Source organism: Delphinus delphis, chromosome 8, assembly GCF_949987515.2.
Source record: "Delphinus delphis chromosome 8, mDelDel1.2, whole genome shotgun sequence".
Lineage (NCBI taxonomy): Eukaryota > Metazoa > Chordata > Mammalia > Artiodactyla > Delphinidae > Delphinus > Delphinus delphis.
The window spans coordinates 86,717,227-86,743,645 of NC_082690.1; the positions used below are offsets into that span (position 1 = coordinate 86,717,227).

The 26,419-nt window shown below is 47.1% G+C and overlaps 1 protein-coding gene across 3 annotated transcripts in view; it reads left to right on the forward strand.

Moving 5' to 3' along the window:
* The first annotated feature begins 504 nt into the window (after positions 1–504).
* The window catches only part of EHF (ETS homologous factor), a 40,079-nt gene continuing 14,164 nt past the window's right edge, over positions 505–26,419 (forward strand). For 2 of the 3 annotated variants that reach the window (XM_060018685.1, XM_060018688.1), the window contains exons 1-3: positions 505–621; positions 22,274–22,373; positions 26,010–26,255. In XM_060018685.1, the coding sequence (XP_059874668.1) occupies positions 22,277–22,373; positions 26,010–26,255 (343 nt within the window). In that variant the 5' untranslated portion in view covers positions 505–621; positions 22,274–22,276. The remainder of the gene's footprint in view (positions 622–22,273; positions 22,374–26,009; positions 26,256–26,419) is intronic. The other variant, XM_060018686.1, reaches the window with a different exon arrangement.

Genomic DNA, 26,419 nt, shown 5'->3' on the forward strand with positions numbered 1-26,419 from the left:
TGGCCAGGGCAAAGATCTTGATGTCAAAGCAGAGTGGACTGAATACAAATTAGTACATGAGACAGAGGTTTAAGAGCGCCCCCGAATCCCCTGTACCATCATCTTCTCCAGATTTGAGCTGCTGCTCACTTTGCTCTCACATTCTCCATTCCTGCTGGTATCTTTGGGGAGCAAGCCTGGTGCTTTTCACCTGAAACAGCCTCTAAGTTAGAAAGAACAGTCACCACCAAATCAATTCCTCATCCATTAACAGGTTGTCTCTGTTCTCGAGACACAGGCATAACCTGGTTAGACCTGTTTTGTTTGAACACTAACGTGTGAGTTGGCCAAATGCAAATGAGCAAATGTTTGTAATCCTTTATTTTATTTTTTTAAAGGGCCCAGCAGCCAATCAGAAGAGGGGGAAGTGACTTAGGGAATTCCCGGTTGGTGGCTTATTGCTTAACATCCTACAAAATGATTTAAAATTATTGTCATGTGCATTGATCTTCACTCTGATGAGAGCTCAGACGTGATAACACTCCTGGTTCCCTGTAGGAGCTGGCGTGAGGGCTGCTTGCTACCTTCCCTCCATCCCCTACAGCTATTGGATTTCCCACCCAGAATCTTTAGGTAAATGAGGTAAGTCCTTACTTTTAAACCTTCTTTTGAATCTGGAATTCAAACACCTGAGTGAAAAGAGAAACCTGCCTTGAATCAGACAGGTGAAAATAAACCAGACTCCCGGAGGCAGCTGGCAGGAAGCGAAGCTCACCTCAGCTGTGCTTTCCTCACTGGGTTGTCTTAGGATATTATTTTGGAGGGCAGCAGGGTGACTTTGGCTGTTATCTGTGAACTCCCTGCATGGAGTCTGGTCTTTGATCACTGTGAATTTAAAAGCCGCCTGGTTTCCCTCTCTTTCTGTGACAAAGCCATTTCCCTGGATTGAATTCTGAAATTCTGAAAGCTGGGGATAGGTTCTTCTCAGTGAAGAACTGGTTGGCTGAATAGCTACTGGGGCTCAGGGCACATGTTCTCACTTTCTAGAGATGTCTTCTCTTGGTAGTTTTTCTGACTCATTACATTAGTTGTAGAGAAAGGCAGATTATCTTCAGTATATTCTGGTGTTTGAAAATGGCTGGAAACAGGCAAGGGTGTGTGTATGCACCCACATTGGAAAAAATGGTCAGGCAGCCCAGGTAGGGAAGGGTATTGGGGAGAGCTGCACATCTCTGTCCAGAAAACAAAAAAACAAAAACAATTTTGGCAAAGAGTTTTGTCATTTCATGTGGGGACAAACTAACCCTTTGTTTGTTCCATGATGGGATACTATGACCAGACAGCCAGATGTGAGTCAGCAGCCCCAAATGCCCTCTAAGACAGGGGTTCTTTTGATTTTGTTTGGACACGATGGAGAAGAACTGGCCTACGTGTGGATAGAACTGGAAACAGTGGGGAGTTAATCTTCTTGCTGGTAAATGACAACGCCGAGTCAGGAAATTGACATTCTCAGCATCCGTCTTTGCCAAGATTTAGGATACTCCTAGGATTGTGGGTGCATGTGTCTTGTTATGATGAAGCATAAGCTTCTGTGAGTCTAAGTTCACAGGTGTCTTGCTGGTTATCTGCACTGACCTTAGTAACAGGCATAAAGTGAGTGAGTGTTTGGACTTGAGAACTTTTCAGTGGAAGGTCTAATTCAGGAGTTGGTTCTATAGGCATGGCTGCGAGGATATGTTTAGATAGAGCCTTTCACTGCATAAAAGCAGAGTTGGGGATCAAGAGTGGCCATGCGCTAATTCCACTGAGGTCAAGGGAAGAGTTGATTTCCAACAGGAGAGATGAAGTTGTGTTATTGGGTAGAACTTCAGGCGTAAGAGATGCTACCAGGAAAGGCTGTTAAGAGATTTTAAGAATGCCTTTTTGGAGCTCTATAACAGTGAATAATCTTTCATTCTTAAAAAGGAAAAGAATGACTTTAATAGCTGCATTGGGAGTTGGCAGAAGGCTGCATTTATCCTCTTTTTGAGACCTAGAATTCTGAGACTATGAAATAACTCATCAATTCCATCGTATAATCTGAAGTCGGGTAGGATCACATTATTCCCACACCATCACTCATGGCTTATATGGATAGACTTTAAAAAACAGTGGGAACATGGAATGAGGGTCATTTGGAAGTGTGTGATCACACTTGAAAAAATAATAAATATAATGGAGATAATCCTCCATGTTTCCAAACCATTTTACAGAGGCATTTTATTTATTTATTTATTTATTTATTTTGCGGTACGCGGGCCTCTCACTGTTGTGGCCCCTCCCGTTGCGGAGCACAGCCTCCGGAGGCGCAGGCGCAGCGGCCATGGCTCACGGGCCCAGCCGCTCCTCGGCATGTGGGGTCTTCCCGGACCGGGGCATGAACCCGTGTGTCCTAGCATCGGCAGGGGGACTCTCAACCACTGCGCCACCAGGGAAGCCCCAGAGGCATTGCAGAAGAAAGTAACTTTGAGGGAACAACCGTGCTGTAAGTTCTCTTGTGTTACTGTTCAAGATGGCGGCGTTAGCCGAGACCTTTTTAGGGTGGTTGTGGGTAGGGTGATGCCTTTGATCCAGGCCTCACACGTATGAAAGATCTCAAATTCAATTATATTTGTTCTTTTGTGTTAAAAAGCATCTATTTGTTAAATTCAAACAACCCCCTTTTGATTTTTTTCCCCATTTTTTAAACATACTGTGAGCTCCCCCAAATGGAAATGCCTTGGGCCTCTCTGGACCTCTGAGAAGCCCTACATTCACACTCATGATTCCACCTTTATGCTCCCATTAATTTACCAACTTTATGCAGATCTTCTTTCTTTACCTTTTTGACAACTTCAAAGGCTGAGACAAAACGGAAAGTGAGAGGTTAAAATATTTACTCAACTGCACTCAGTTAGCTAATTGGAAACTGGAAGGAGCTCATGTCAGGTCCTAGGCCGGAAAGTGAGTGCTTTGGGTCAAAGTTCATTTCCAGGAAGTAGAATCTAGCTTTCTGGAATCTTGTAACGTTTTACTTTTCCTCATCCCCACCTATACCTCCGCCTCCAAATTAGAGTTAGCACTGGGCTGTGTGCTTTGCTTTCTGAAAACTCAGTGTAGGAACCCTGTTTAATGTTAAAGCATCAAGCCCAGCCGTAGAGGTTTATACAAATCGTTAAAGAGTGATTCAGTCTTTCCCCCCTTTCCTCCAGTTGGAGTCCTCCTTAAGTCCTTTTGAACAGGTGGGATTTTCAAAGACCTCTGGGAGATGGGGTAGGGTGGATACCAAGAACGCCGTGGTAGAAATTGCTAACACACTTGAGAAGCAACGCCACGGTTTTAAGGAATCAAATATAAAGTCGGAAGCTGATTTTCGGTGATACCTTTTTCTGCCGTTTCAGCCTAGTTCTCTCGTTAGGGTCCCTCTCCGGTAGAATTTAAGTGACAATCATTTCTGTTGTGGGAGGGGCCAGTCGGGAGGATTGGGCTCCATGTAGCCTTGGTGTTTGAGACCACGCTTCTAATCCTGGCTTTGTTACTGGGTAACTGACCCTGCGGGGCTGTCAGCCTGGGTGAGCCACACCGGCTCTGTCTGAGCTGGGGGTTGTCACCTGAAGACAGAGGCAGGGAGGCAGCCGTATGGTGCTGGAGTTCTCTTAAATCTATTGCTGAATAACTGAAGAGACAGGGAAGATAATAAACTTTAGTTAATATTTTCTTATCTAATTTTTCATAATAGGATTTTAAATCATCGGATTCGTTTTGAGGAGCGGCAATTGTGCTCCTATTAGACATATGTGACTATTACGTTTATTTAAATCGCACAGGGTTTTAAAGCCCAGACTATTAAGTTGTGCAGGAAACAAAGAGTGCAGTGGGGGAGGATGGCTTCCCACAGCAGCTAATGTTAGGATGGGACATATGTTCAAGCTGAGTGGTTTTGATGTCGGGAAGCTGAGATGTGCTGGAGTAGAAATTTCCATGGATCCCTCAGAGTTATTTGATAAAAAACTTATTGGACTTCAGAGGGGGAAAAAAAAGATATTTCTTTAAGAATCTTCCTTGAAGAATTCCAGACTCACGTTTTTGAGTGATTGGAGCATGGTGTGGGCAAGGCAGGGTGCAGGACAGTCAGGCGACTGGCAGTCAGGAGACCTGGTTTTGTAGTCCCAGCAAAGCTGTGCTCCCAGAGCAGTACACTCCACCTCTCTGGGCTTTTGTTTCCTCATTTGGACAAAGGAGTTTGAACCCGATCATCCGTAAGGTCCACTTCGGCCCTCGGAATCTGATGACCCAGGGAAACTAGCTATGCCTAGAGGTCGGCAGGTTTAGCTCGAGTCTGTGAAAGCTGAGAATGGGGTGGGAGATGCCTTCCTAAGGATGAGACAGGAAAGAAGACCAGTAGGAGCCCTTAAGTGGCTTCCTTGGGGTCTTCAGAATTTTGGCCAAGGGATGTACCTGGTGGAGGTACTAAAGACTAGATACCTTTACTAGGGGTGCTTGAGCTGTTCCCATGACAACATCCCATCTTATCAATTGCCTCATTTATCTGAAGTTGGTGCCAGTGTAGAAGTGGATGCAGCTGACTGCTTTGTGACCCCCGGGAGCCACTGGTGTCCACGGGTAGGCACTCTAATGCTGTCTTCTGTAAAACACGAAAGCAACTGGCTGAAAAGTGAATGCTTAGGACCCCGTGGAGGCTGCTCAGTTCATCTGACTGTCCATGAATTATTGGGTAGATTGGATGGACATGGACTCACTTCTCCGAGAGGAAGACCCGGGGGGTCATCAGAAGGGGAACGTGGCTGGCCAAGCCACTGGGCAGCCCACCTGGAGAGCCTGGTCTTCCCAGAGGCCCTTGGCGCGAATCTGGAGCAACCAAAGCTTGCAATAGGGTCGAGCGGGATGGCCCATTTAAAGAGGCTACCAGGGTTTTAATTGGCCTTGTTTTAAAAGAGATACCTTGTAAAATACTTCTTTGAAAATGGATTCCACTAGCACCTAAGCACACTCTGTCTTCGGTTTGTTTTATGGGGCTGAGCCCCTTGTTCTGGTTCATTGGATTCACATTATCTCTTCTCTTCCAATCTTCCCCCACACCCCGGCCCTTAGAGCCTCCTTCCTGTACTTTCTCAGGGGCGTCTTCGTTGTTATTAAAGGTATCTGCCTATTTATTTAAAATGTGGCCAGCAGAGGTGCATTCCAAACCTGCTTTCTGATGGAAACCAAGCCCCAAATCAAAAGGAGCCAAAATGCTTCCTATAATATTTTGATTATTGGACTATTAGACCACCTCTTGAACCCCACTATTAAAGTAACTATTTTTACTTTCGTAGGACCTTCTCTAGATGTACAATTTCTTTGATGTGGTTGTAATTGTGTTGAATTCAAAATTTCCTATTCTGTCACATCCCCCTCACTCTATATTATAGACACCACATAAACAATCTTGGGGGCTAAATCTTTATGGGTCCAATTGTGGATCTGAGAAATTTTAGTCTGCCTGCCAGCCCTTTCTTTGCCTGATGCAGACTTCTTCCAAAAGTCAATATATTGAGTCTTTTTTGGAATATGAAGAAGGTCTTCTACTTTTGTCTATGACAGTGGAGCTTGGAGCATATGACTGTCTCATAGAGATTTTTTGGGGGGGAGTCCCTCTTGGGAACCTTTAAAAAATTCCCTCAGTAGGGCTAATGATATATCCTATTGGATGAAGTAAGTGGGGTCTGAAAGGTGAAGATTATTTCAGCCTTGTCTCCAGGGTGACTACTGATAAGATGTTTTCTTTGCAACAGACTTTAGTTTATTATTTTTTAAAATAAATTTATTTATTTTATTTATTTATTTTTGGCTGTGTTGGGTCTTCATTGCTGCATGCGGGCTTTCTCTAGTTGCGGCAAGTAACTAGAGAAAGCCCTAGTTTCTCTTTGTTGCAGTGCACGGGCTTCTCATGGCGGTGGCTTCTCTCGTTGTGGAGCATGGGCTGTGGGCGCACTGGCTTCAGTAGTTGTGGCACATGCGCTCAGTAGTTGTGGAGCATGAGCTCTAGAGCACAGGCTCAGTAGTTGTGGCACACGGGCTCAGTAGTTGTGGTGCATGGGCTTAGTTGCTCCGCGGCATGTGGGATCTCCCCGGACCAGGGATCGAACCCGTGTCCCCTTCATTGGCAGGTGGATTCTCAACCACTGCACCACCAGGGAAGCCCCTGCAAAGAACTTTAGATTTGGCCCAAATTCAGCCTCTGTCTCAATTACGTCCACTGAGAAAAACAGAGAGCACCTAACTTACCTTTCACTTGTCTTAACTCCATTGGCCAGAGGCTGTGGACTGAGGAGCGTTGGTGAAGAGTAGACTTTGGCTGCTTATGTATCTGAAGGAGCAGGGGGCTATGAGTTTTTGTTGCCTGGAAGCAGCTGGAATGTGGTACAAAGAACATGGAGGTTAGAGTCAGGATACCTGGGTTCACCTTCGACTCTGCCACTGAGTAGCTGAGTGACTTTGGGTGAATTATGTAAGCTCAAGAATATATATTCCTCATCTGGAAAATAGGGTTAATAATATCTGCACAGGCTGTTGTAAGGATTAAATTAGACAAAGATTCTGAAAGCACCTGGACAAATGCTTGTGAGGAAACAATTAGTAATTTGTGGAACGGAATTGGAGGGTCAGTGCTCAACATGGGTGTTTTCAGTGAGGCGCTATTGAGTAGGAGTGGCTGATAATAATTCTGGAATTTTGTTTTTCAAAGTGATCGATGTTGGTTCTGCACTGTGACCTTGGGAAAGAACTGCAATGGGGTTTTCAGTGGGGAAGGTGGGCAGCAGGGAGATGGGATGAGCCATGTGAAGCCGAGAACTCCAAATGGAGCCTTGGGTTGAACTGGCTGCAAACCACCACCCATGGCAGTTCCAAGGAAGACCTGGAGTAGGTACATAGCACATTTTTACCCCGTCTTGATGCCTGGCATGTAGGGGCCTCCAGGAGAAACTGATCTCCCTCCCAGCAGTTCACATGGTTAACCGCAACTTTATATATGTTGCTCAACCCTTAAATTCTTTTTTTTTTTTTTTTTTTTTGCGGTACGCGGGCCTCTCACTGCTGTGGCCTCTCCTGTTGCGGAGCACAGGCTCCGGACGCGCAGGCTCAGCGGCCATGGCTCACAGGCCCAGCCGCTCCGCGGCATGTGGGATCTTCCCAGACCGGGGCACGAACCCGTGTCCCCTGCATCGGCAGGCAGGCTCTCAACCACTGTGCCACAAGGGAAGCCCATCCTTAAATTCTTGAGTGCCTCCAGATACCTACTGGCCACTGCAGCTAAGGCATTACTTACTCTGGGTATTCTAGAGGCTTTAAAAAAATTCCTGGGCTTCCCTGGTGGCGCAGTGGTTGAGAGTCCGCCTGCCGATGTAGGGGACACAGGTTCGTGCCCCGGTCCGGGAAGATCCCACGTGCCGCGGAGCGGCTGGGCCCGTGAGCCATGGCCGCTGAGCCTGCACGTCCGAAACCTGTGCTCCGCAATGGGAGAGGCCACAACAGTGGGAGGCCCGCGTACCGGAAAAAAAAAACAAAATTCCTACTTATTTGCCAAGGCACTATAGGGTCTGCCTCCTGTAAATTGTTCAGCTGAGGCTTCTGGCTATGTGGAAGTGGTCTCAAGAGGCTATTTGAATTGAACAAGCAGTCCTTGCTGTAAACCGGCAAGGGTTCCTAACCTGGGATCCAAAGATGTCTTAGTGTCCATGGGGAGAAGTCAGAGGGTTTGTGAACTTGGATGTGGGAAAAAAATTACATGTTTATTTTCAGTAATCTAACTAAAATTCAACATTCAGTGTGAATTCAATCCAATTTCAATATGAATGTAAGCAAAACTCCCCAGTAGCAATAGCTGTAACTGATTGGCACCAAGAGAACTTGCAGATACTTTCATATCATGTTATACTCGTTACAGACGTCTCAAAATATCACTATTCATCACTTCTTTGATATTACAGAAGTTATTGGACCTGCACTAGATATTCTTGGTTAATGTACTAATACAGAAGCCCATATGTTATTATGATATCACACATTTATTTTTAAAGTATTTTGATAATTGTATTTCAAGATAAACTTCCTTTCTAACCTTATTATTTTACTTTGTCATTTTAAAAGCATTTTTTTGAGAAGGGGTCTATAAGCCTCAGCAGACCGCGTAAAATGGGTCCATGGTATAAAGAGAAGGCTGAGAATGCCTAATTCAGAGCACTCTCTCGCACAGAGCTAATGAAATGACTTCTGAACAGCAGTAGCTAATAGATGGTCTCTATCGAAATGGGCTGTATTTTCTTCCCACCCATCATTCTTGCCTATGGGTAGCTTTGGAGCTGTCGAGGGACCTTGGCATAATGAAAATAATAATAATAACAACAACAATAATAATACTAGCTAACATTTGTTGAGTGCCTGCTGTAAGCCAGGTGCTGTTACAGACATGTTCAATGTCGTATTTCATTTAATTCTCCTAACTACTTTAGGAGCTTTAGACAGAAAAGCTTTAGACAGCAAAGACTCCCCCTGCCTTCCATGATGATAGAGCAAGGGTTCAGGTGAAGGCAAAAGTTGGGACTGACCCCGGGGACAGGGCCGGTGTCAGTGGGATAGAGCAAATGCAGTCACACAGGGTCCAACACTTAGGAAGCACCTGTGCTTAGTTTAATGCTCTGTTGTGGCTGTCTTGAAATTCTTAATACATTTGGAACAAGGGGTTCCAAATTTTCCCTTGCACCAAGCCCTGCAAATTATGTAGCTGGGCCTCCCTCTGGATGTGATGAAATTATTCAAACTTGTGACAGCTCCTGATGCTGGGAAGCCAGCAAGCCGGGAAGTTGCTGGGAGAGGCCCTACTCATTCTCATCGTGATCATCTAGCTGACCTTGGGTGTTTTGAGTTGGGTCATTTTGTTTGAGTGTCAAAGGTGTCCACTGAAGCAATGGGAGGGATGAATAATTGGCTGGAAGGGATTGGATTCCTTAGAAAACATTTCTGATAGGCAGTTGCTTGCCTTGTTGAGGAGTATTTTCATTTGTTATTTTCCAGAGGGCTTAATCCACAGGCCAGTGAGATAGGAGACGCGGAGCAAAGTGTGTTTTGGAAGGAAAAATGAGACTTGGGTTGCTGAGAGTCTATTGTTCTTGTAGGATGGCACTAAAAAGGAACACGGCTTTCTTGTCTATTGTCATTTAATGATTGCCTGTATGAAGAGAAAACCCTACTTCTTCTAAAGAGGAGATCCTCGAATTCGTGAGAAAATTCAGATATTATTTGTTTCTTAAGTTGCAAAGATGATACTGGAACGAGTCTAATGAAGTTCTGTCTGTGTTTTATGGCTACGTTTTTACAAACTGCTGCAGGGTCATGCGCCTGTTGGAGGATGGGGTGGACTTCCCTAGAGTTCTTCTCTGAGTGATGGAATGCAGGCTCTCAGAGTGACACATTCACAGTCCTCCCCTTGTGGGTGTGACGTCCACAACACAGCAGGTCTGATATCAGGGCCTCTGAGTGACAGCTCAGTCATCAGATGCTTTTCCAAAGGAGGCATAAATTTCCCTTAATTTTTCAACAGTTTGTTTCCTTGTTATTATTATTGCTCTTTTATCATGGCTAATAAGTCTGAGGTGGCTTCAAGCAGCCAAGCCCAACTCCTGAGTCAGTCTGGGCCTTTCAACAGGAAGCCGGGCTGAAGTTTTGACAAATGGATTTGCGTGGTGGTGAACTGGTGCTTCTGTAGCATCCACACTGATGGACACTGAGAGAACTTTCATATTAGGGCACAAGGATGCTTAGTATGCCTCTTGTTCACATTTAGGGAAAAAATTAAAGGATTTGTACTTAAAGGATCTCAACTTCAAAAATAAAAGTAAGCGATCCTACAGAGACATCTTCCTCGTCTTTGCAAATACAAGGATCCATTTTCAAAGCTACAAGAGTTGTACTGCACTTTCCTGCCACACTCCAATACATTTATTATAATATATCCAGTCCATTTACTAGCTCTGTGTCTTCGGGTAAGTTGCCTAACTTCTCTGTGCCTCCTTACCTGTAAAGTGGGGCTAATATTAGTACCAACATTTGAGGCTATTGCAAGGATCGAGTGAGAAAGTTCCTGTAAAGCCTAGCTCAATTCCTGGCACATCGTTAACACTCAATAAATATAAACTATCATCCTCGTCATAATTTTGTCTGTTGTTTTGCAATTATTCAGTCTGTGAGATTCTAAATTGGTGGCTGTTGATCTTTCCTTGGCTGGGTCATCTTAGTCTTTCTCTGGGAAGACACTTGAATCTCAACATGGTCAAATCCATTGTCCCAGTCCATCCCAACCCCTGCCTGGCTGCGGTTCCCACCTCTTACCTCCCTCCACCCTTCCCGCATTCTTGCGTCCTTGGTCTTATTTATTTTTCAGTCAACTGAGGGTGTTGTTAAATCTTTTATTTTTCTGGCTGCCCAGTTTGGTTCCAAGGCGCTCCACTCCCTGCCCTGCTCATGACAAGAATGCTTGGGAATGCTCAGCCAGGCATATCCCTCTTCTGTCAGAACACCTTGTTCGTAACGCTCCTCGAGAAGCGGCGTTTCCGAGGCCTTCCCCCACTGCTGTGACTCCCCCATTAAGCCAGTAGTCTGGTGATAATGAAGGCCCAACAGCCGAGAGAAAGCTGAGGGGAAGCGGTCATCTCGGGGAACAGTGAGCCTGGCCCACGTCCTAGGCTTTCTGCTCAAGGCTTAAAAAGAGATATTAAGAGGCTTCTTCTGCCACTGTGCGTTAAAGGGTGGGTGATGATGCCACCGCTTAATTAGTATTGTTATGATCTCCATCTGAGTGATTTGTTTAGCTCTTTGTGGCCCTTTTTGGCTTGAGCTCCTCATGGGATATTGACAAACTGTTGAGAAATGAGAGCACAAAGATGCTTGAATTAATGCAGGCATCACACTGTGAACATCTTAGGTCCTTTCCACTGGGGACGTGACACATCAAGTCGCTTGGCGGGACGTGAGCGAGTCCATACATCTTGCCTTGGAGGTAGGTATGGCTAACCTCCCTTCCCCACTGGGAAAGCTATGGTCCAGGGACCTGGAGTTTTCGAACTTTGCTTGCCGCCCAGGGCTGGATGAAGAAGTCTTTGGGAGAAGCAGGCTGAGTCTCTGCTTGGGGAGGTACCCATAGGCCACACCTACTACTTGAACCATATTGACTTTCAGAAGTCAACCATTTGGAAGAGTGTGGTGTGGGTTTTGATCATACCCCAGCAGCCCCTTCTCCGCCCTTGTTAATCTGACTCCGGATCTTAACCTGGGCTGGCTGGAGGCTGGCCATGGCATTCTGCAGATCTTGGACACCCCTCAGCGCCCTCACAGAGCCAGCCGATGGAAAAGTACAGTGTCTTCTGGCTCCTTGGCCCTGCCAGCTCTGGCTGGCCTCTTCGATACCACCTTTTCTTCTGAGGGAGTGGGAGGGTAGCATCCAAAGTGAAAGCGTAGGTTTTTCTTTGATTTTTATAGGAAAAACAAATTGGCATGAACGCTCTGTCAAACCAGCTCAGGCTGTTTGGGCAGATGCCTTTCTTTGCTTTTTTCTGTTTATTTTCCAACAAATCAATGCTTAACTGCGTTGTTATTGGAGCAGAGCAACAGGTGCAAAAAAATAACTCTGCTGCCAACTCAAATGCAAAGGTAGGGCTCATACCCTCTGGGAGGTATTCAGAAGATAACAGAAGCCCCTGCCAGCAACGGAATGAACAGCTCTGTTTACGGTGGGTTTTATGTTAACCTGCCCCCAACCCTCCGACACATAAACACGCCATTGTCTCGGGGAGAGACATTCAGCCGTCCAGACAACCAACCGCTTTATTCTGCCCTGAGTGGAGATTGGTTTTGGCTGAAGCTGCTTCGTGTGAAACTCATGGCTGCCAACGCCAGGTCTTGGTGAGGGTTTCCTGTGAAGGTGAGGGCTTGGGGTTGTTGGAGAGAGGAGAATCAGTCCTGTTTTTATTTTTTAGTATTTATTTATTTATTTATTTATTTATTTTTGCAGTACGCGGGCTTCTCACTGTTGTGGCCTCTCCCGTTGCGGAGCACAGGCTCCGGACGCGCAGGCTCAGTGGCCATGGCTCACGGGAGCAGCCGCTCCGCGGCATGTGGGATCTTCCCGGACCGGGGCACGAACCCGCGTCCCCTGCATCAGCAGGCGGACTCCCAACCACTGCGCCACCAGGGAAGCCCATCAGTCCTGTTTTTAAATGGAGTTGAAGTTCTTTCCAAGCTTGGTGATTTCCAAATGCCAGAGCAGGTTGCCAGGCTCTGTCTCCTCTGGTTCCATGGTAACCCCAGCAGGAGATGGCGAATGAGGTCAGACGATTTTGGAAAGAGCTACTGTGGTTTTCAGAAGTGGTGTCCTCTCTGGATAGTCCAATTGAGCAGGGCAGCTTCTGTGTTTTGTTCACTGTTGTGCCCCCAGCTCCCAGCACGGTGCCTAGCATCTAGTAGACAGTCAAGAAATATATATTAATTGGAGGGGATAAATATTTATACCTGTGGGACAAACATTCCTTGATTGTTTCTCTCTGCCGAAGGCTAAGATACTAATTTTCTTCGGTATGAGGTCTGAAATCCAAAGTGGTTAAGTAAACTTTGGAAGAGCTGAGGTGGGGTGGGGGTGGGGGTTGGGATAAGGGGTGACTCAGCCAGCCATGAGAGTCCCTTGATGGAAATTATCATTACAAAAATCCTCTGCAAATGCTGGCTTTGTTTGTTTGGCCTTCAGAGACTCATACGTGTAAGTTCGTTGAGCACTGTTGCATTGAACCATTTGGTGGTACTGGACATTAGGGACAGCTTTATTTCAAGTTTGCAAATAACACAGTGATAGAATCTCCGCAGATGAACTGGAGCTTGAGTTCTTCGGATTGAATGTATTGTCTCTGACTTTACAAAGCTTTCCTGGTGTTTATGGATGTTTCTTTTAGGGCTGATATCTGCTGGAGTTTGTCATCTTGTTGTGGGAAATCGAGAGAAGGCAAGTAGATGAATCTTTGGCCAGAAGCTCTCAGCTGTGAGAGCGCTTAAGGATTCGTGAAGGGAGGGTCTCAAAAATGTAGATTCCTCAGGAAACTTCAAATTTAACTTCTCCTCAGGTGATGATGATACAGGTGGCCTATAGACCAACCTTTGAGAAACACGTGTGCGGCCTCATCAGCCAAGTAGGAGAATAAGGACCATAAGTGTAATCCTCTAGTCCCCATACCTGTACCTTTCCAAAGACCTACGGAGACCTAGGGTTGTAAAAGTAGGCCTGGTTTTTTGTTTGTTTGTTTTTGGATGTTTTTGTTTTTTCTATATGATCTTTACTTTGTGATTATTTGGTTTTAGAATAGAGATCGAGGATTAGTGGGGAGAGAGATCCTGAGGTTCAGGGTGGTGGGGAGGATGGTGAATTCTTCACTGCATTGCCAAACAGAGGTCCTTAATGACCCTCCTGGATGCAGCACGATCCCTACTTTAGGTGCCGACGGAGAGGGACAGTGGGGCCCCTCCTGGTGTCACCATAGGAAAACTAGGCAACACCCATGTCAAGTAAGAACAAGAATAGAATCTCTCAGGCCTTCTCTCAGAAGTCGGAGTAGACTTGTCTCCCATCCCTAACTCCACTGCAAAGTTTTCTTTACATTTCAATCCAACATGAGAGCAAGAGAGTTTTTTTTTTTTTTTTTTAAAGATCCACAGTGTCTATAGATCTGCCGGGGTCAGTGGACGGTCTCTAGAGGGCCTGGGGCCCACGAAATACGTGCAAAACCTGGTGTGCGTTTTGAAGAGGAGAAAACCCTAGTTTCCCTTGAGGTCTCAGAAGACTGTGACCTTTTATGCTTCAAAGCTTGCCCTATTTTTCTTAGTTTGTCATATCTGAACGAGATGGATAAAGGCTCCTGGGGTCATGAAAGGTAATCTTGTTTTTTGATCAACTCTGGTGCCTGTCCACTGTCAGTATCTGCATCTTGTCTGCATCCGGCACCGAGACTGATAAAGATCTGCCTCATGCGTATATTTCCAAATGGTTCACAGTCGGTAAAGTGTATCTATAATGGATCAGCTCTTGGCCTCCCAATAGGGCATCATTGCTCATGAAAACGCTTGAAAGCCCAGGAATAATGCTTCTGATGTTGCCCCTGGGAACATGAAATGTCTGCTTCAAAACACATTATGAGGGTATGAAATTACCTGTGATGTAATCCCGAGAGGATCAAATACATTCCCCAAGCTTGATTCACATTTTAATTCATTTGGAAAACACAAATTATTGTCTGTATTACATTCAGTTAAATTTCACATATACTTGAATTTTCTTTTCTCCTCGTTGGGAGTAGTTCTCTTGAAATGATAGTCATATTGAAACAGGAAGTCGGTAATCTGTTGCAACATCCTTCAGGCAAATGCTGTGAATTCACCTGCGGGTAACTTTGATTAAGGACCGAGAATGGTTTAGATATTACTGTCATTGCAAAAGTAATTATGTACAATGTCTAATTGCTCCTCGGGCCTGAGGAGTAAAAATACCCACACAAGGCAGCCAGGTCTGAGGCCATTTGGGGATGTTGTGGTTGAAGGTATCAAGGAGCTGGGAAGAAGGCAGACCATGGCTTTGACTCTCAGTCCCCTGGGGCTGGGAACAGGGAATACAGGCAAAGCCCTGCTTGTGGTCTGCTCTGTGGTCCTGGTGGCTCCCAGTGTATCTTTACCCTCCCAGAAAGAGCAAACCCTACTTTCTGGACTGAGAGCTAATTCAGATGAAGCACAAAGAATTATGGACCAGTTTATTTCCAAAATATAAAATAAAAATAACATTATTGAGTCATAAAAGGAGAGTTTATATTATATATGTGTGCAAATATACTCATGTATATATATGCATGTAAATGTGTATGTATATAAATATATAGGGCTGTAAATCTGTAATTAATGGCTAAAAGAGTAAAATTGGCCCAGCTTTCATACCCTAAATATTCCTACCTGAGTATATGGTAGGTATGACAGAATGAAGACAGATTTCTACCCTTTCATTCTAAAAAGAACTCTTGAATATATTGAGAAGAGTGATGGCTTCGGGTTGCTCTGGCAAAAAGGAAAAGGGTTTCAATCAGGGACACTGCATGATTGAATGAACCAGAGAATTTTGTAATCTTGGAGAAACCTGGTAAAGGTGTGAGGCCCCAGATGAAAGTCCCCAGGGTTTGTTGCTAGACCCTTGGAGTTTGAATTCTCGTCTAGCTTCAATTCTTTCAAAACTGTGTGAGCTTGAACAAGTTATCCAACCTCTCTGAGCCTCGGATAAACCATCTGTTAAATGACATAATGCCTTACAGAGTAATTGTGAATATTGACTGAGACAATGTATTTAAAACTATTAACACAGAGCCAGCACATTTTAAATGTTCAATAAACCCTAGCTACTATAGTATAGTTACTATTATTATTACTATTATTTTTTTCTTTTCCATTTTTACAGCATTTTGTCCTTGGTCTCAGTTACCTCACCACAGAGCAAAAGACACACCTTGCTCCAGATAAGCGAGCCCAAGCTGGGCTGCGTTTGTCTCTGCTGGCAGGTTCTCTCTGTGTGTTTAAGAAGAGAGACCAGTGGAGCAGTTCTTGGCCTTGGTAGGAGTCCCGAGACTGGGCAGAGGCTCCTGGGTTCTGGAGTGCATGACTCTGGTCCCTTGTCAAAGTCCCAGAGGTGCCTCCTTCCCCTCATTTTTCTGTTCCCATGAGCTCAAATCCCAGACCCCCTTCTTCCAGTAAATGAGGAGTTCATGTGCTAAGGGACCCTGTAGGATAGAGAGATCCTCTGGCCGTTCTCTGCCAGGAGATCCCACTTTGGATGTGCTGCTCTCCTGTGCACCTGGCAACCAACCATGGTGTGTGAGAGCACAATGCCGGGTGGTAACCCAAGGCCTGCAGAGGGGTGCCCTTCCACCGTTCCTGGCAGCCTCAGGCAGCGTGTGCCTGGTGGGACGAAGGGGAGAAGGCAGGATGCATGCCCAGAGCAGGGGAGCACGGCTTCTGTGAGCAGGGGCTGAGAGATGCCACTCACGGCTCAGCCTAATGCTGCATCTGCCCAGCAGCCCAGGATGGGGAGTGGGGAGGCACGAGTCCAGCCCTAGGCTAGATTGTGCCAGCCAGCTGGGGTTGCTGAATATTACGTAGATGGTGGAAGTTAGAAGCCTTGCTTGAAGTGAGTTAAACCCTCAATTTCCTCCTTGGAGACTCAACAAAATAATAGCCACAGCACAATAAAGAAATGATAATAATGATTATAAAGACCAGCTTAAATTTACCAAGTACTTAATATGTGTCAAGCGCTTTTCCAAGCACTCTACAGGTATCATCTCATTTTGTCTTTCAACAACCCTTTTCATATCATCTATCAACACTTTTCATACCATTCTATCAATGAGGAAAATGAGATCTTCAAGAGAAGCTGAATCACTTGTCCAAGCTTGCCCCATTAGTAAACTGGCAAAGCCAGGGATTGAGCCATGGCCATCTGACTCCAGAGCCTGGGGCTCCCCACCATTACACCATCCTGCCCCTGAAGGGTCTAACCCGACCCCAAGAATGTCGCCCAAACCAACCAGCACAGTTTAGAGAGAGATCCCTGGGCAGACCCCATGATAACTGCTAACATTTCCTGGGTACTTGCCACGTATGAGATAATGTGTGAGAACTTTACATTCTCACACATTAAACATTCTCATTTAATCCGCACATCAACTCCATTTCCCCCACTTTCTGTCACAGTGGGAAATTGAGACTTTAGAGAAGATGGTACTTCCCCAAGGTCAACACAGGCTGCCAAGGGGCAGAATCAGGACTTCAAGCCTCACCATCTGAGTCCCTGTAAGAGCTGCCCTCCAGAAATGCAGCAACATCGGGCTGGGTTTGAAGGTCCTCACACCTTGAGTACGCCCTTTCAACCCAGATGCTAGTGGGACTCTTTCTCACGCATTCCCGTCTGTGCCACCGAGCAGCAGCTAAAATGTGAGACTCTTAAACTTCAGGGTCAGGCCAAGTGCTCTGATGGCCTCCACCCCGATCCATGGGTCCCCCCTGTGTGTGGTGGTCAAGCTGCTGCTCGAAGGGAGTTTAGCCTTTGATGAAGGTCTGGCAGGGAGGGCACAGAGGTGGTAGATCGCCTTTATGCGTGGGTGGCCCAGCAGTGGTCTGAGACCCTAGCATCTTAGGGCTCTGTGGGAATTTGTGTTTAACTCCGAACTGCCGCTTAACAAAGTAGGCGAGTAAAGGGTGTCTGTGGCCGCCCCAGCACCGCACGGTGCCGTCTCTCTGCCAAAATGGGTTCGGACTGGTCAAACCTTAGTAGCTCATTGTTTGCCAGGGAATTGCTGCCTAAGGTGGAATGGGTCCTGGCTGGAAGGCTGGCACGAGATGCCGTCTGCTGTAGTCGCCTGGGTCCCACGCGTGGCTCCGGACTTCTGTCGCCCAAAGCGTCAGTTCTAGAACTGCTGTGCAAAGGGTGCGTCTGGGGCGAATGTGGAAGTCAGGACAATCCCAGGGGCCAACAAGTTCCCTCCGATTGTTTGTATACACGGAGGGGGGATAAGAGAATGCAGATGGAAAAACGCCGCACCACCCACATTGCATTTCACTCTTTCGGTTTCAGTTAAGATTTACCTTTTTTCTGGTGTGCGGTTTTTAATAGCCCAAGTAGTAATTTATGCTGTGTTCCCAGAATACATACCATGCGGGAATAGACAAAGGTGGGCCTGATACCCAGTGCATTTTCTTAAATTTCTACCTAGGAGGCAGTTACCCGGCGTGACCAGGCGCTGTGCTGGGGACCTCGCAGTCCCTTATCTCAGTCAGTCCTCCAGCAAGCCTATGTGGTGATACTAGTGGCTGTTTCCTGGGAGAGGCTGTAGCAGCTCAGAAAGGATAGAAAACAGTGCAAGGCCACCACACAGCGAGGTCAAAGCCTGAGCTGTCACCTCCACAGGCTCTCATTTGACTGGTGTTCACACATGGGGGTGATTTGGCTCCGGGGACATTTTTCAGGCGGGTGGTGGGTGAGTGCTGCTAGAATCTAGTGGCCAGTGACGCAGCTAAGCATACTGCAATGCACACGTCGTCTCCACAACAAAGAACCGTCCTGGACTAAGATGCCAGTCGTGCTGAGGTTGAGAAACTGCTTTTCACCCCTAGAATTCTCCCTCGAGCTGGAGATGAGGCCAAATAGATCCTTTTCCCAGCTTGCTTTTGGCTCGAAGGGTGGAACCTTCTTACTTAGGCTCTGAATTTACTTCTTCCAATCTTGGAAGAAGTAAAATGTGTTAGAGCGACACCCTGAGAACTGATGTTTAAAGAAAGGAAAAGAAACTGATTTTAAATGAGGGCATGTGTTCTGGCATCGGACTAGGGACCTTTAAATCCATGATATTATTTATCCTTCCAAACAGCCCTTAGGCTTGGAGGACATCCACTTTCCCCGACTTCCCCTTTGAAATCATTGAAGACATTGAGCTGGGAAAGGGTAACATACTCAAGGTCACGTTGCTGAAAAATGGGGAGCCTGGATCCCAACCCAGGCCTCAGAGATTCCAAAGTCTCTACCTCCCACACTTGATATATTTTTCTTTTGAAAGAAACTAATAAAAGCTATGCTGAAGGTAAAGTAGAAAGCTTAAAGAGCAGCATTCAATAATTCCCTTACTTTTTAATGAAAAGGGTTGCTTTTTATACCCCATAAAGTAATCACCATGTACCATAGAAAGTTTATATTCATATATGGGAGTGTGGGTGAGTTGATTATAATAATGCCTTTTTTTTTTTTTTTTTTTTTTTTGCGGTAGGCGGGCCTCTCACTGTTGTGGCCTCTCCCGCTGCGGAGCACAGGCTCCGGACGCGCAGGCTCAGCGGCCATGGCTCACGGGCCCAGCCTGTCCGCCGCATGTGGGATCTTCCCGGACCGGGGCACGAACCCGTGTCCCCTGCATCGGCAGGCGGACTCTCAGCCACTGCGCCACCAGGGAAGCCCATAATGCTTTTTTTTTAAAACAATTCGCAAGGCACATTTATTATCCATTATCTCATTTGATCTTTTCAACAGTCCTGTAAGGCTGCTGGGGGGCAAATGTCCTCATTTTACACCTGAAGAGCTGGGCCTCCGAGGGGGTAGGACTTGGTGAAAGGCCTTCCGCCATGCTGGCCCCGAGGTGGGGGGCCTTCGGTGCCCACGCTAAGGGCGCTGTCCCTGCAGCCCCAAGCTGGGTTGAAAATACTGATCTTCTTTCCTCACAAGCCCGGGTGACCTCGGTGAACTCTGACTCACTAAGGAATAAGCGACATAAACTCTTTTATGGGCAGTAACCATTTCCTGTGCCCTGTAAAAAGGGGCCCCTCACCCTGCCAGCTGCTTTCCCTTGGAAAGGGGGTACCGGCAGGGAGCGCACGCAGCCTCCTGGGGGCCAGGTGGCGACCGGGCAGCCGTGACCTTGTAGTCCTCAGGGCTTCTCTGTGGGTTGAGAGTTCTGGGTGCCTCGTGCTGAGAAATGATGTCTGCCCGGAGGAAAGGGGCTGGTGGGCATTCGGTCCTAAGAGGAAAACTGGCCCACATGGTCATGCGACATTTATTGAATTGTTCCTTAGTACCCACTCGGCTCTCTGCATGCACAAGCTCATTTGATGCCCACAGCCCTCTGCGTCTGGGTTGTTCCCATTTTACAGGGCGGGAAAGTGAGGATCAGAAAGATGTAGGCTAGACAGACTTGAACTTGCTCAAGGTCACCCACAGTGAGCAGGGGAACTAGGTTCTGAGCCCACCTCTCCCTGACTTCAAAGCCAGGCGTTCAGTCCTCACACCACCCTGCCTTCTAGTTTTTTGGGAAGTGGTGAGCAGAAGGTCTGGGCCAGCCGGCTGAGGAGGTGGGTCCTAGTTGGCCCCGGCAGGTCTGGCTTCCACTGAAACGGCCACTTTTGAAACAGCCCTGCGGGCAAACCCTTGTGAAAGAATTTCAGGGAAGCCTCCGCTGCTGCCCACCCCACCCTTACCCACAGCCTGGAGGGCAGATGGGCTGGGCTCTGAGCTGCAGCCCCTTCAGGGTTAAACAGTAACCTGTCTACTGCTTGTAGTTGAGCAAATGCTGGCAAGGAACAAGCCCGGCCTTGAGCAAACAGGAGCCGTTGCCATGCCTCCTCCCTCCCCCAGCCACCCTTCTAGGGACCTGGAAGTTTTCTTGTACCTTGGAGTCCCCCATTTGGCTTCTTCGCTTAGGGCAGTTGCTGTAGAAAGCTCGATGGGAAAAGGTGCAGTTCCTGTGAAGGAGGAGAAGGCTCGACTTGGGTTGGTTTTCTCTGAGAGTGAGAATCAAAGAGATTTCTGGAAACGAACTTAAGAAGCAATTTACCTTCTTTAAATTTTTGCGTGGGGAAACTGAGGCCCAAGGTTGCTTCTGGTTTGGGTTATCCAGAGATGTAGTAGCCCTCCTCCTCATAACACCTACCATGCGGTCATGTCCGACTTTGTGCCCAGCGCTCGAGGTATAGAAACTCGTTTAAGCTCTAACCAATACACATGGTGCGTATGACGACCTGTATTTTGCATAAGAGGAAACTGGGGTTCAGAGAGGTTAGTGACTTTTGTTCGACTTAGTACCAACTTTAGCAGGTAAGTGTGAGAGCGTGGGATAAACCCCCGCTCTTTCTGACTTGGAAACTCATCTCTATGGTACCACCACGTAGAATCCGGCGTTGCCATCTCTGCACCCTGTGGTCTGTTACAGTGTTCACTATTCCCACCCCATCTTTCCTTCCCCTGCCTTCTACTTAGGCCTAATTATTTGCCAAACAACCAGGATGATGATGCTAATAATCATGATAAATGTTCTGTTTAGCCTAGTTCAACTCTTAATCACTGCTCTATCCCTGGTCCCTAAAACTGTGCCCAGCCCATTGCAAGGCTGATAAATATCTGTTGAATAAATGAATACATGAATCAATTTTTATGCCTTTTCCAGACCCCTCTTCTCCCCTCTCAAGCCCTACATAGAACCAGAGGAGCACCAGCTAAATTAGAGAAAAGGGTTTTGAGGGACGGAACCACTCTGGCTGGGCGGTTTGGGGGAGGTTGGTGACTCGTGAAGATGCAAGATTTCCCCCATACAGGCAGAAACATTTCCATGATCTGCTCCTCTAAAGCTAGACTCTTCTCCCTACCCGAACATTTAGAAAGAGCAGGTTACCCTTAGAGGCCCTGGGTAATGCTCAGTCATCCTCTGGAAACAGGCTGTTCATCCTTTGGATGACTGAACACACTTCTGGGGCTTTCAGTCTGAAAGGTGGAGGGCGCCTGCCTGGAGGGTAGGAAGACTGTAGATGCTGGACGACTGAGGTGAATATTTCTAAAGTGTAAAATTTTTACATGGTTTAAAAAACCCAAACAGGCTCATGGAAGAAAGCCTCTTCTCCTGGGTCCTTTACTGAGAAAATGAGCCCTCAGACTGAGAAAGTCAGCTTCAGATCAGCTTCGAAGCCTGCGGTATTCTCCAGGTCTCTAAAAGGAGAGGGAACGTGGGGCTGAATTTTTACCAGGAAGGAAGGGAAGGGGCAGTGTCTTGTCCCCAAAACCAACTGATTTCTAGTATTATCACGGAGCCAAATACTTGAAAAACTCTAGGTCAAATATGGCTGAGGTCCTCCAAGACGAGCCTAGCCCGTGGCAGACGTTTGTGCTGAGGAAAGTTACTGGCTGCCCAGGTGTAGGCTGCTCAGATGTGTCGGGACTTGTGAATGTCTGATTTCAGGTCAGAGTTCCTGCACAGGTGCCGGGTCTGTTCTGCTACCCGTTTGGGTTTTCATTGATTGAAATTTTACTTTAAATAAAAACCTCTTTGGTATTTTCACTTTTGTCAAAAAAAAAAAAAAAAAAATTGGCTGCTGGCCAGACTCGCCCAGTGAGCAAGTATTCCATTTTCCTCCTGTTTCATTCCGATCAGAGATTATTCATTTGTGAATGGGTGGCTATAAAATCTTGCCTCATGCATATGAAAATCGAACCTGGACATTTTTAATTGCCAGTGAGTTTTGCTTTTACTGAAAGGGCTGTGGCAACATGCTTCGCAGGCGATGGATGGAAGGACCAAATTATTTCTTCCTTCCTAAATTCACTCTATGATCTATACTCTCAAATGACGTTTGTCTGAGAGGCGCTGGCTGAACGGCCTGTTTGATCCCCTTACAGATCATGATTCTGGAAGGAAGTGGTGTGATGAATCTCACTCCCAGCAGCAATCTTCTCCACCAGCAGCCGGCCTGGACAGACACCTACCCCACGTGCAATGGTAAGGGGCCGCGCGGGGCCAGTGTCACTCCCCGTGGGGGTTCTTCCTCGGCTTTAATTAGGCTTCGCTTCCCAACTTAATGAAAAATACAGGTTTTATTCAGCCGGGGGGTGTGGGGACCAGGGAGACTGGAGAAAACTCTTCTTCATGCTGGAGGTCCTCACAGGCCCCCCAGGGCCCCAGCCAGAAGCCCATTTGAGATATTCCGTGGTTTTCTCCCAATATTCAAAGGTCCAGGTTGGTAGCCTGGCAGAGAGGGTGATAGAAGAGGCACCCCAAAGGAAGGCCAACTTTAATAGTGTTGGCTGGGATATCAAGATAGGATAGGATGGAAAACTGTGTGTGTGTGTGTGTGTGTGTGTGTGTGTGTGTGTGTGTGCGTGTCGCATGGAAGCGTGGAAGTTAAGGAGAAGAGACGTGTAGCAGCTTAATCTTTCTATTTCATTTTCCGGTGACCTCCCTTTGTAAAGGGAGGGGAGAGTTGTTAGGAGACCGTGTGCCTGCCTTTGGTGCTTTAATCTAGAACCGATAGATTAGAAGAAGGAGGGCCTGGTGGCGAGGCTTATAGAGGGTTTGGTGATCAAGCCCATGGCTTACTGTAGAAGCCGGACTGAATAAAGTTGCTGCTGAATCAGGGCACCGCACCCCATTGTGAAGGTGTTCAGTTTGCGTAGACTGCTGTGCACCGCACCGCAGTGGGTGTAGGGAGCTCTGGGCCTTCTCCCACCCCATACCTGCGGCTAATCTCCTCCCCAGAGACTCTGCTGCACTTGCTTCCCTTGAGAAAATGGAGATGGGCCATCAGTGAGCAGAGTCTGGGAAGCAGCAGTGGGAGGCTGATGGAAGGGGTGCATTCTTCAAGAAGTGGCCGATCTGTGGGCAGCTCCACCTTCCAGTTTGGAAGCCCAGCCACATGTGGTCGAAAGCGGGGATGGGTGACCTTCTCTTATTGATCACCTGTGCTTCTGAACTCCTGCCTTTTCTGGGCATGACCTTCCCTGTGGCAGGACTCAGGTTCCTTGTGGGGACCTTGAAGGCTGATTCCAAACAGGGAAACACACAATCCTTTGGATGCCAGGCCCTAGGACCCTCGATTAGGGCAGCATCCCTCTGGTTTGCTCTGGAGTGTAGTCAGCAGGGAGTGGAATTTAAACATCACTTTTTTACTCTCTAACTCCCAGAGGCCCCAGAGAAGGCCCAGCTCCTGGTCATGACTGATGGGGGAGGCCAGTTGAATGCCAGAGAGGAGCTGAACTCATAGGATTTTCAGTGCTTTTCCCAAAGCTTCAGGAATCTGATGAGTTGCCTGGCTGATGGGGAGTCTCCCCTGGTCAACTTTAGACAAAAGTCTCGGGTTCTGCCAAGTTCTAACAGGCTGCGTGTCAGGAGCCATCCTCTCATCTGGGTCATGTGACATCGAGAGAAGAAAGTCCCGCAGGCCTGGTGTGGGGTTATCGAGAGTTGTTGTCTCTTGTTTACAAACCCGGAGCTGCACGTTCATAGCAACACAATTAATTAAAAAATAAAAGAACAAAGACTTGGGGAGCTGCAAAAAATGTAGGCCACCCTTAAACAGCTGTATTGGTGGGACACCAAAAAGTCGGGAGGAAATAGAGACATCCGGTCTAGGCTCTGAGTGTTGGTGTAGTAGGGAATATTTCTATGTAATTGAATTTTGGGACTAGATTCGTCCAGTCCCTGCCCCTTCCCGCTCCACTGCCGGCTTCTCCTTTAGGGCCCAAGCTGAGGGTTTAGGCCTGCTTTTGTGTGGCCATGAGGAAGGAGGAGTAAGGCACATTATATGAGTGGCAGGTGGGACCGGCTTGGAAACATTCCCCCTTCAGCCTTTCCTCCTGAGGTGTTGAGGGCTAGGCCGTAGGCGTTGTGGAGATCAAACCTTTTGGAGCTCTGGAGCTCCTTGCCATTCAAACTGTATCCACTGACCAGCATCATAATCATCCTGGAGAAGCTTGTTAGGAATGCAGAAACTCAGGCCTCACCCCAGGTCTATGGAATCAGAATCTGCATTTGAACCACATTCCCTGGTGATTCATAATCACATTAGAGTTTGAGAAGTACTGATCTAGCATGACCTTGAAGAAAAAGTTAGGGAGCATTTTCTTTTGCTACGTTTTCCTCTATTGGTCTATCCTTGAGTTTGTGGGAATATCTGTGTGTCATGCTCAGCTGGACTTCCCCTCCTTCAGCTTGGTGGGCTATAATAGGGTTTTCCCCTTGTCCTTGCCCCTCACCTTGCCCACTAGAGAGCTCCTTCCCTTGGCCCATGCTTTCAAGGGGATCATAAGGTCTCTCAGTCTGGTTACATGCCGCCAGAGGCTGGTTCTCTCTTCTCCATCCCTCCAGGATTTTGGGCGGATTTCGTCATGTTCTCTTAAGTGAGTATGAGAGTCACATACATAGATGGTTAGTCCATAGTGAGCTCAGTAATAGTTATTGGCTTGAATGAATTCCTCTTCTTCACCGGTACTTGAATTAACCATCTTGTGAATGCACCTCTCAACTCTTCCAGGTTCCGACGTTATTTCTTCTTCAGCCCCAAATTTACTAAAGAAAGAGAGAGACAGTACCTATGATGGCAAAGTCTCTGAGGTAGTTTTTATGGGAGATACAAGGATGGGTAAGATAGAGTCCATGACCTTGAGCGTACAATTTACAAAGGAGAACAGGACTGTAGTTAGAGACCCACCAAGAGAGGCAGAACATGACAAACGTCATTAGGAGAAATGTAAAGTGCATCTCCTGGAGTTTCAGAGGACAGCAGCCCTCAGCAGTCAGTCTGCGATGGCTTTATAGGGTGGTCAGGGTCAGCAAGCTGGGTAGAAATTCAACAGGGAGTGATAGGTAGAATACAAACCGGGCTGAAAGAACAACATAGAAAAAAGGCAAAAGGTCACTTGAGGAATAGTTAGTGAAGAGCCTTAATGCCTGGCTTGGCAGTTTGGGGCCTAATTTCAGTGGATAAAGGGAAATTGCTGAAGGTAGCTGAGTAGGGAAGTGACATCCTAGTGGCTGTAATAACCAGTATGGGGTGGGAGGATGTCAGCACCGTGAGCAGATGAATCATCTGGACCATTTTGGGGAGCAGCAAAGGCATCACAGAGAAAAGAACCTGAGTCTCAAGCTTCAGTTTTGGTTGAAAATGGTCTGAGTTTTGGGTATGTATGTGTATATATGCGAGTGTAAGAGAGAGAAATAAATGGGAGAGAGAGAGGGAGAAGGAGACAACTATGTGGGTGTGGACAAGAAGCTAATACTCTGTTGAAACTGTAGCAATGCTTTAGCTTTCATGGTAGTTTGTGGGAGGTGGGGAAAGAGCTCATGATCTCAGAGCATTTCAAGTGTTGTGTCCTCATCCAGAGCTCAGGGGTAAGTATATGGAGAACAAAATGAAGATATACGGAGGCTGAATGATCGGCTCCCACCACAACTGGGGAAAGAATTGCGTTTCCTAGAGCCTCCTCTCCAGAGCCCATCTCAAGCTCCAATCCCCACTGATGCACGCAGAGGGTGGTTGTGATCCCTGTGACGTCTGGCAGCCAGAGGGGCATCCCCACGTCTGGGATCATGCTCGGAAACAAACACAGGTCACTCACAGGGCCGCCTCCTGTTTTGCAGTTTCCAGCGGGTTTTTTGGAGGCCAGTGGCATGAAATCCATCCTCAGTACTGGACCAAGTACCAGGTGTGGGAATGGCTCCAGCACCTCCTGGACACCAACCAGCTGGATGCCAGCTGCATCCCTTTCCAGGAGTTTGACATCAACGGCGAGCATCTCTGCAGCATGAGTCTGCAGGAGTTCACCCGGGCGGCAGGGACAGCGGGACAGCTCCTCTACAGCAACTTGCAGCATCTCAAGTGGAATGGTAACTCTTTCTCTGTCTCTGTCTCTGTCTCTCTGCCCTGCTAGGAGCCATCTGGGAAGAGCAGAGACTCCACAGCTGGCAGGGCTCCTGTTTAGAGGCATCCAAGGATGGTCTTACCTCCAAATTACTGTCTCCTGAGACAGAGAAGTAGAAGGGAGGTGAGA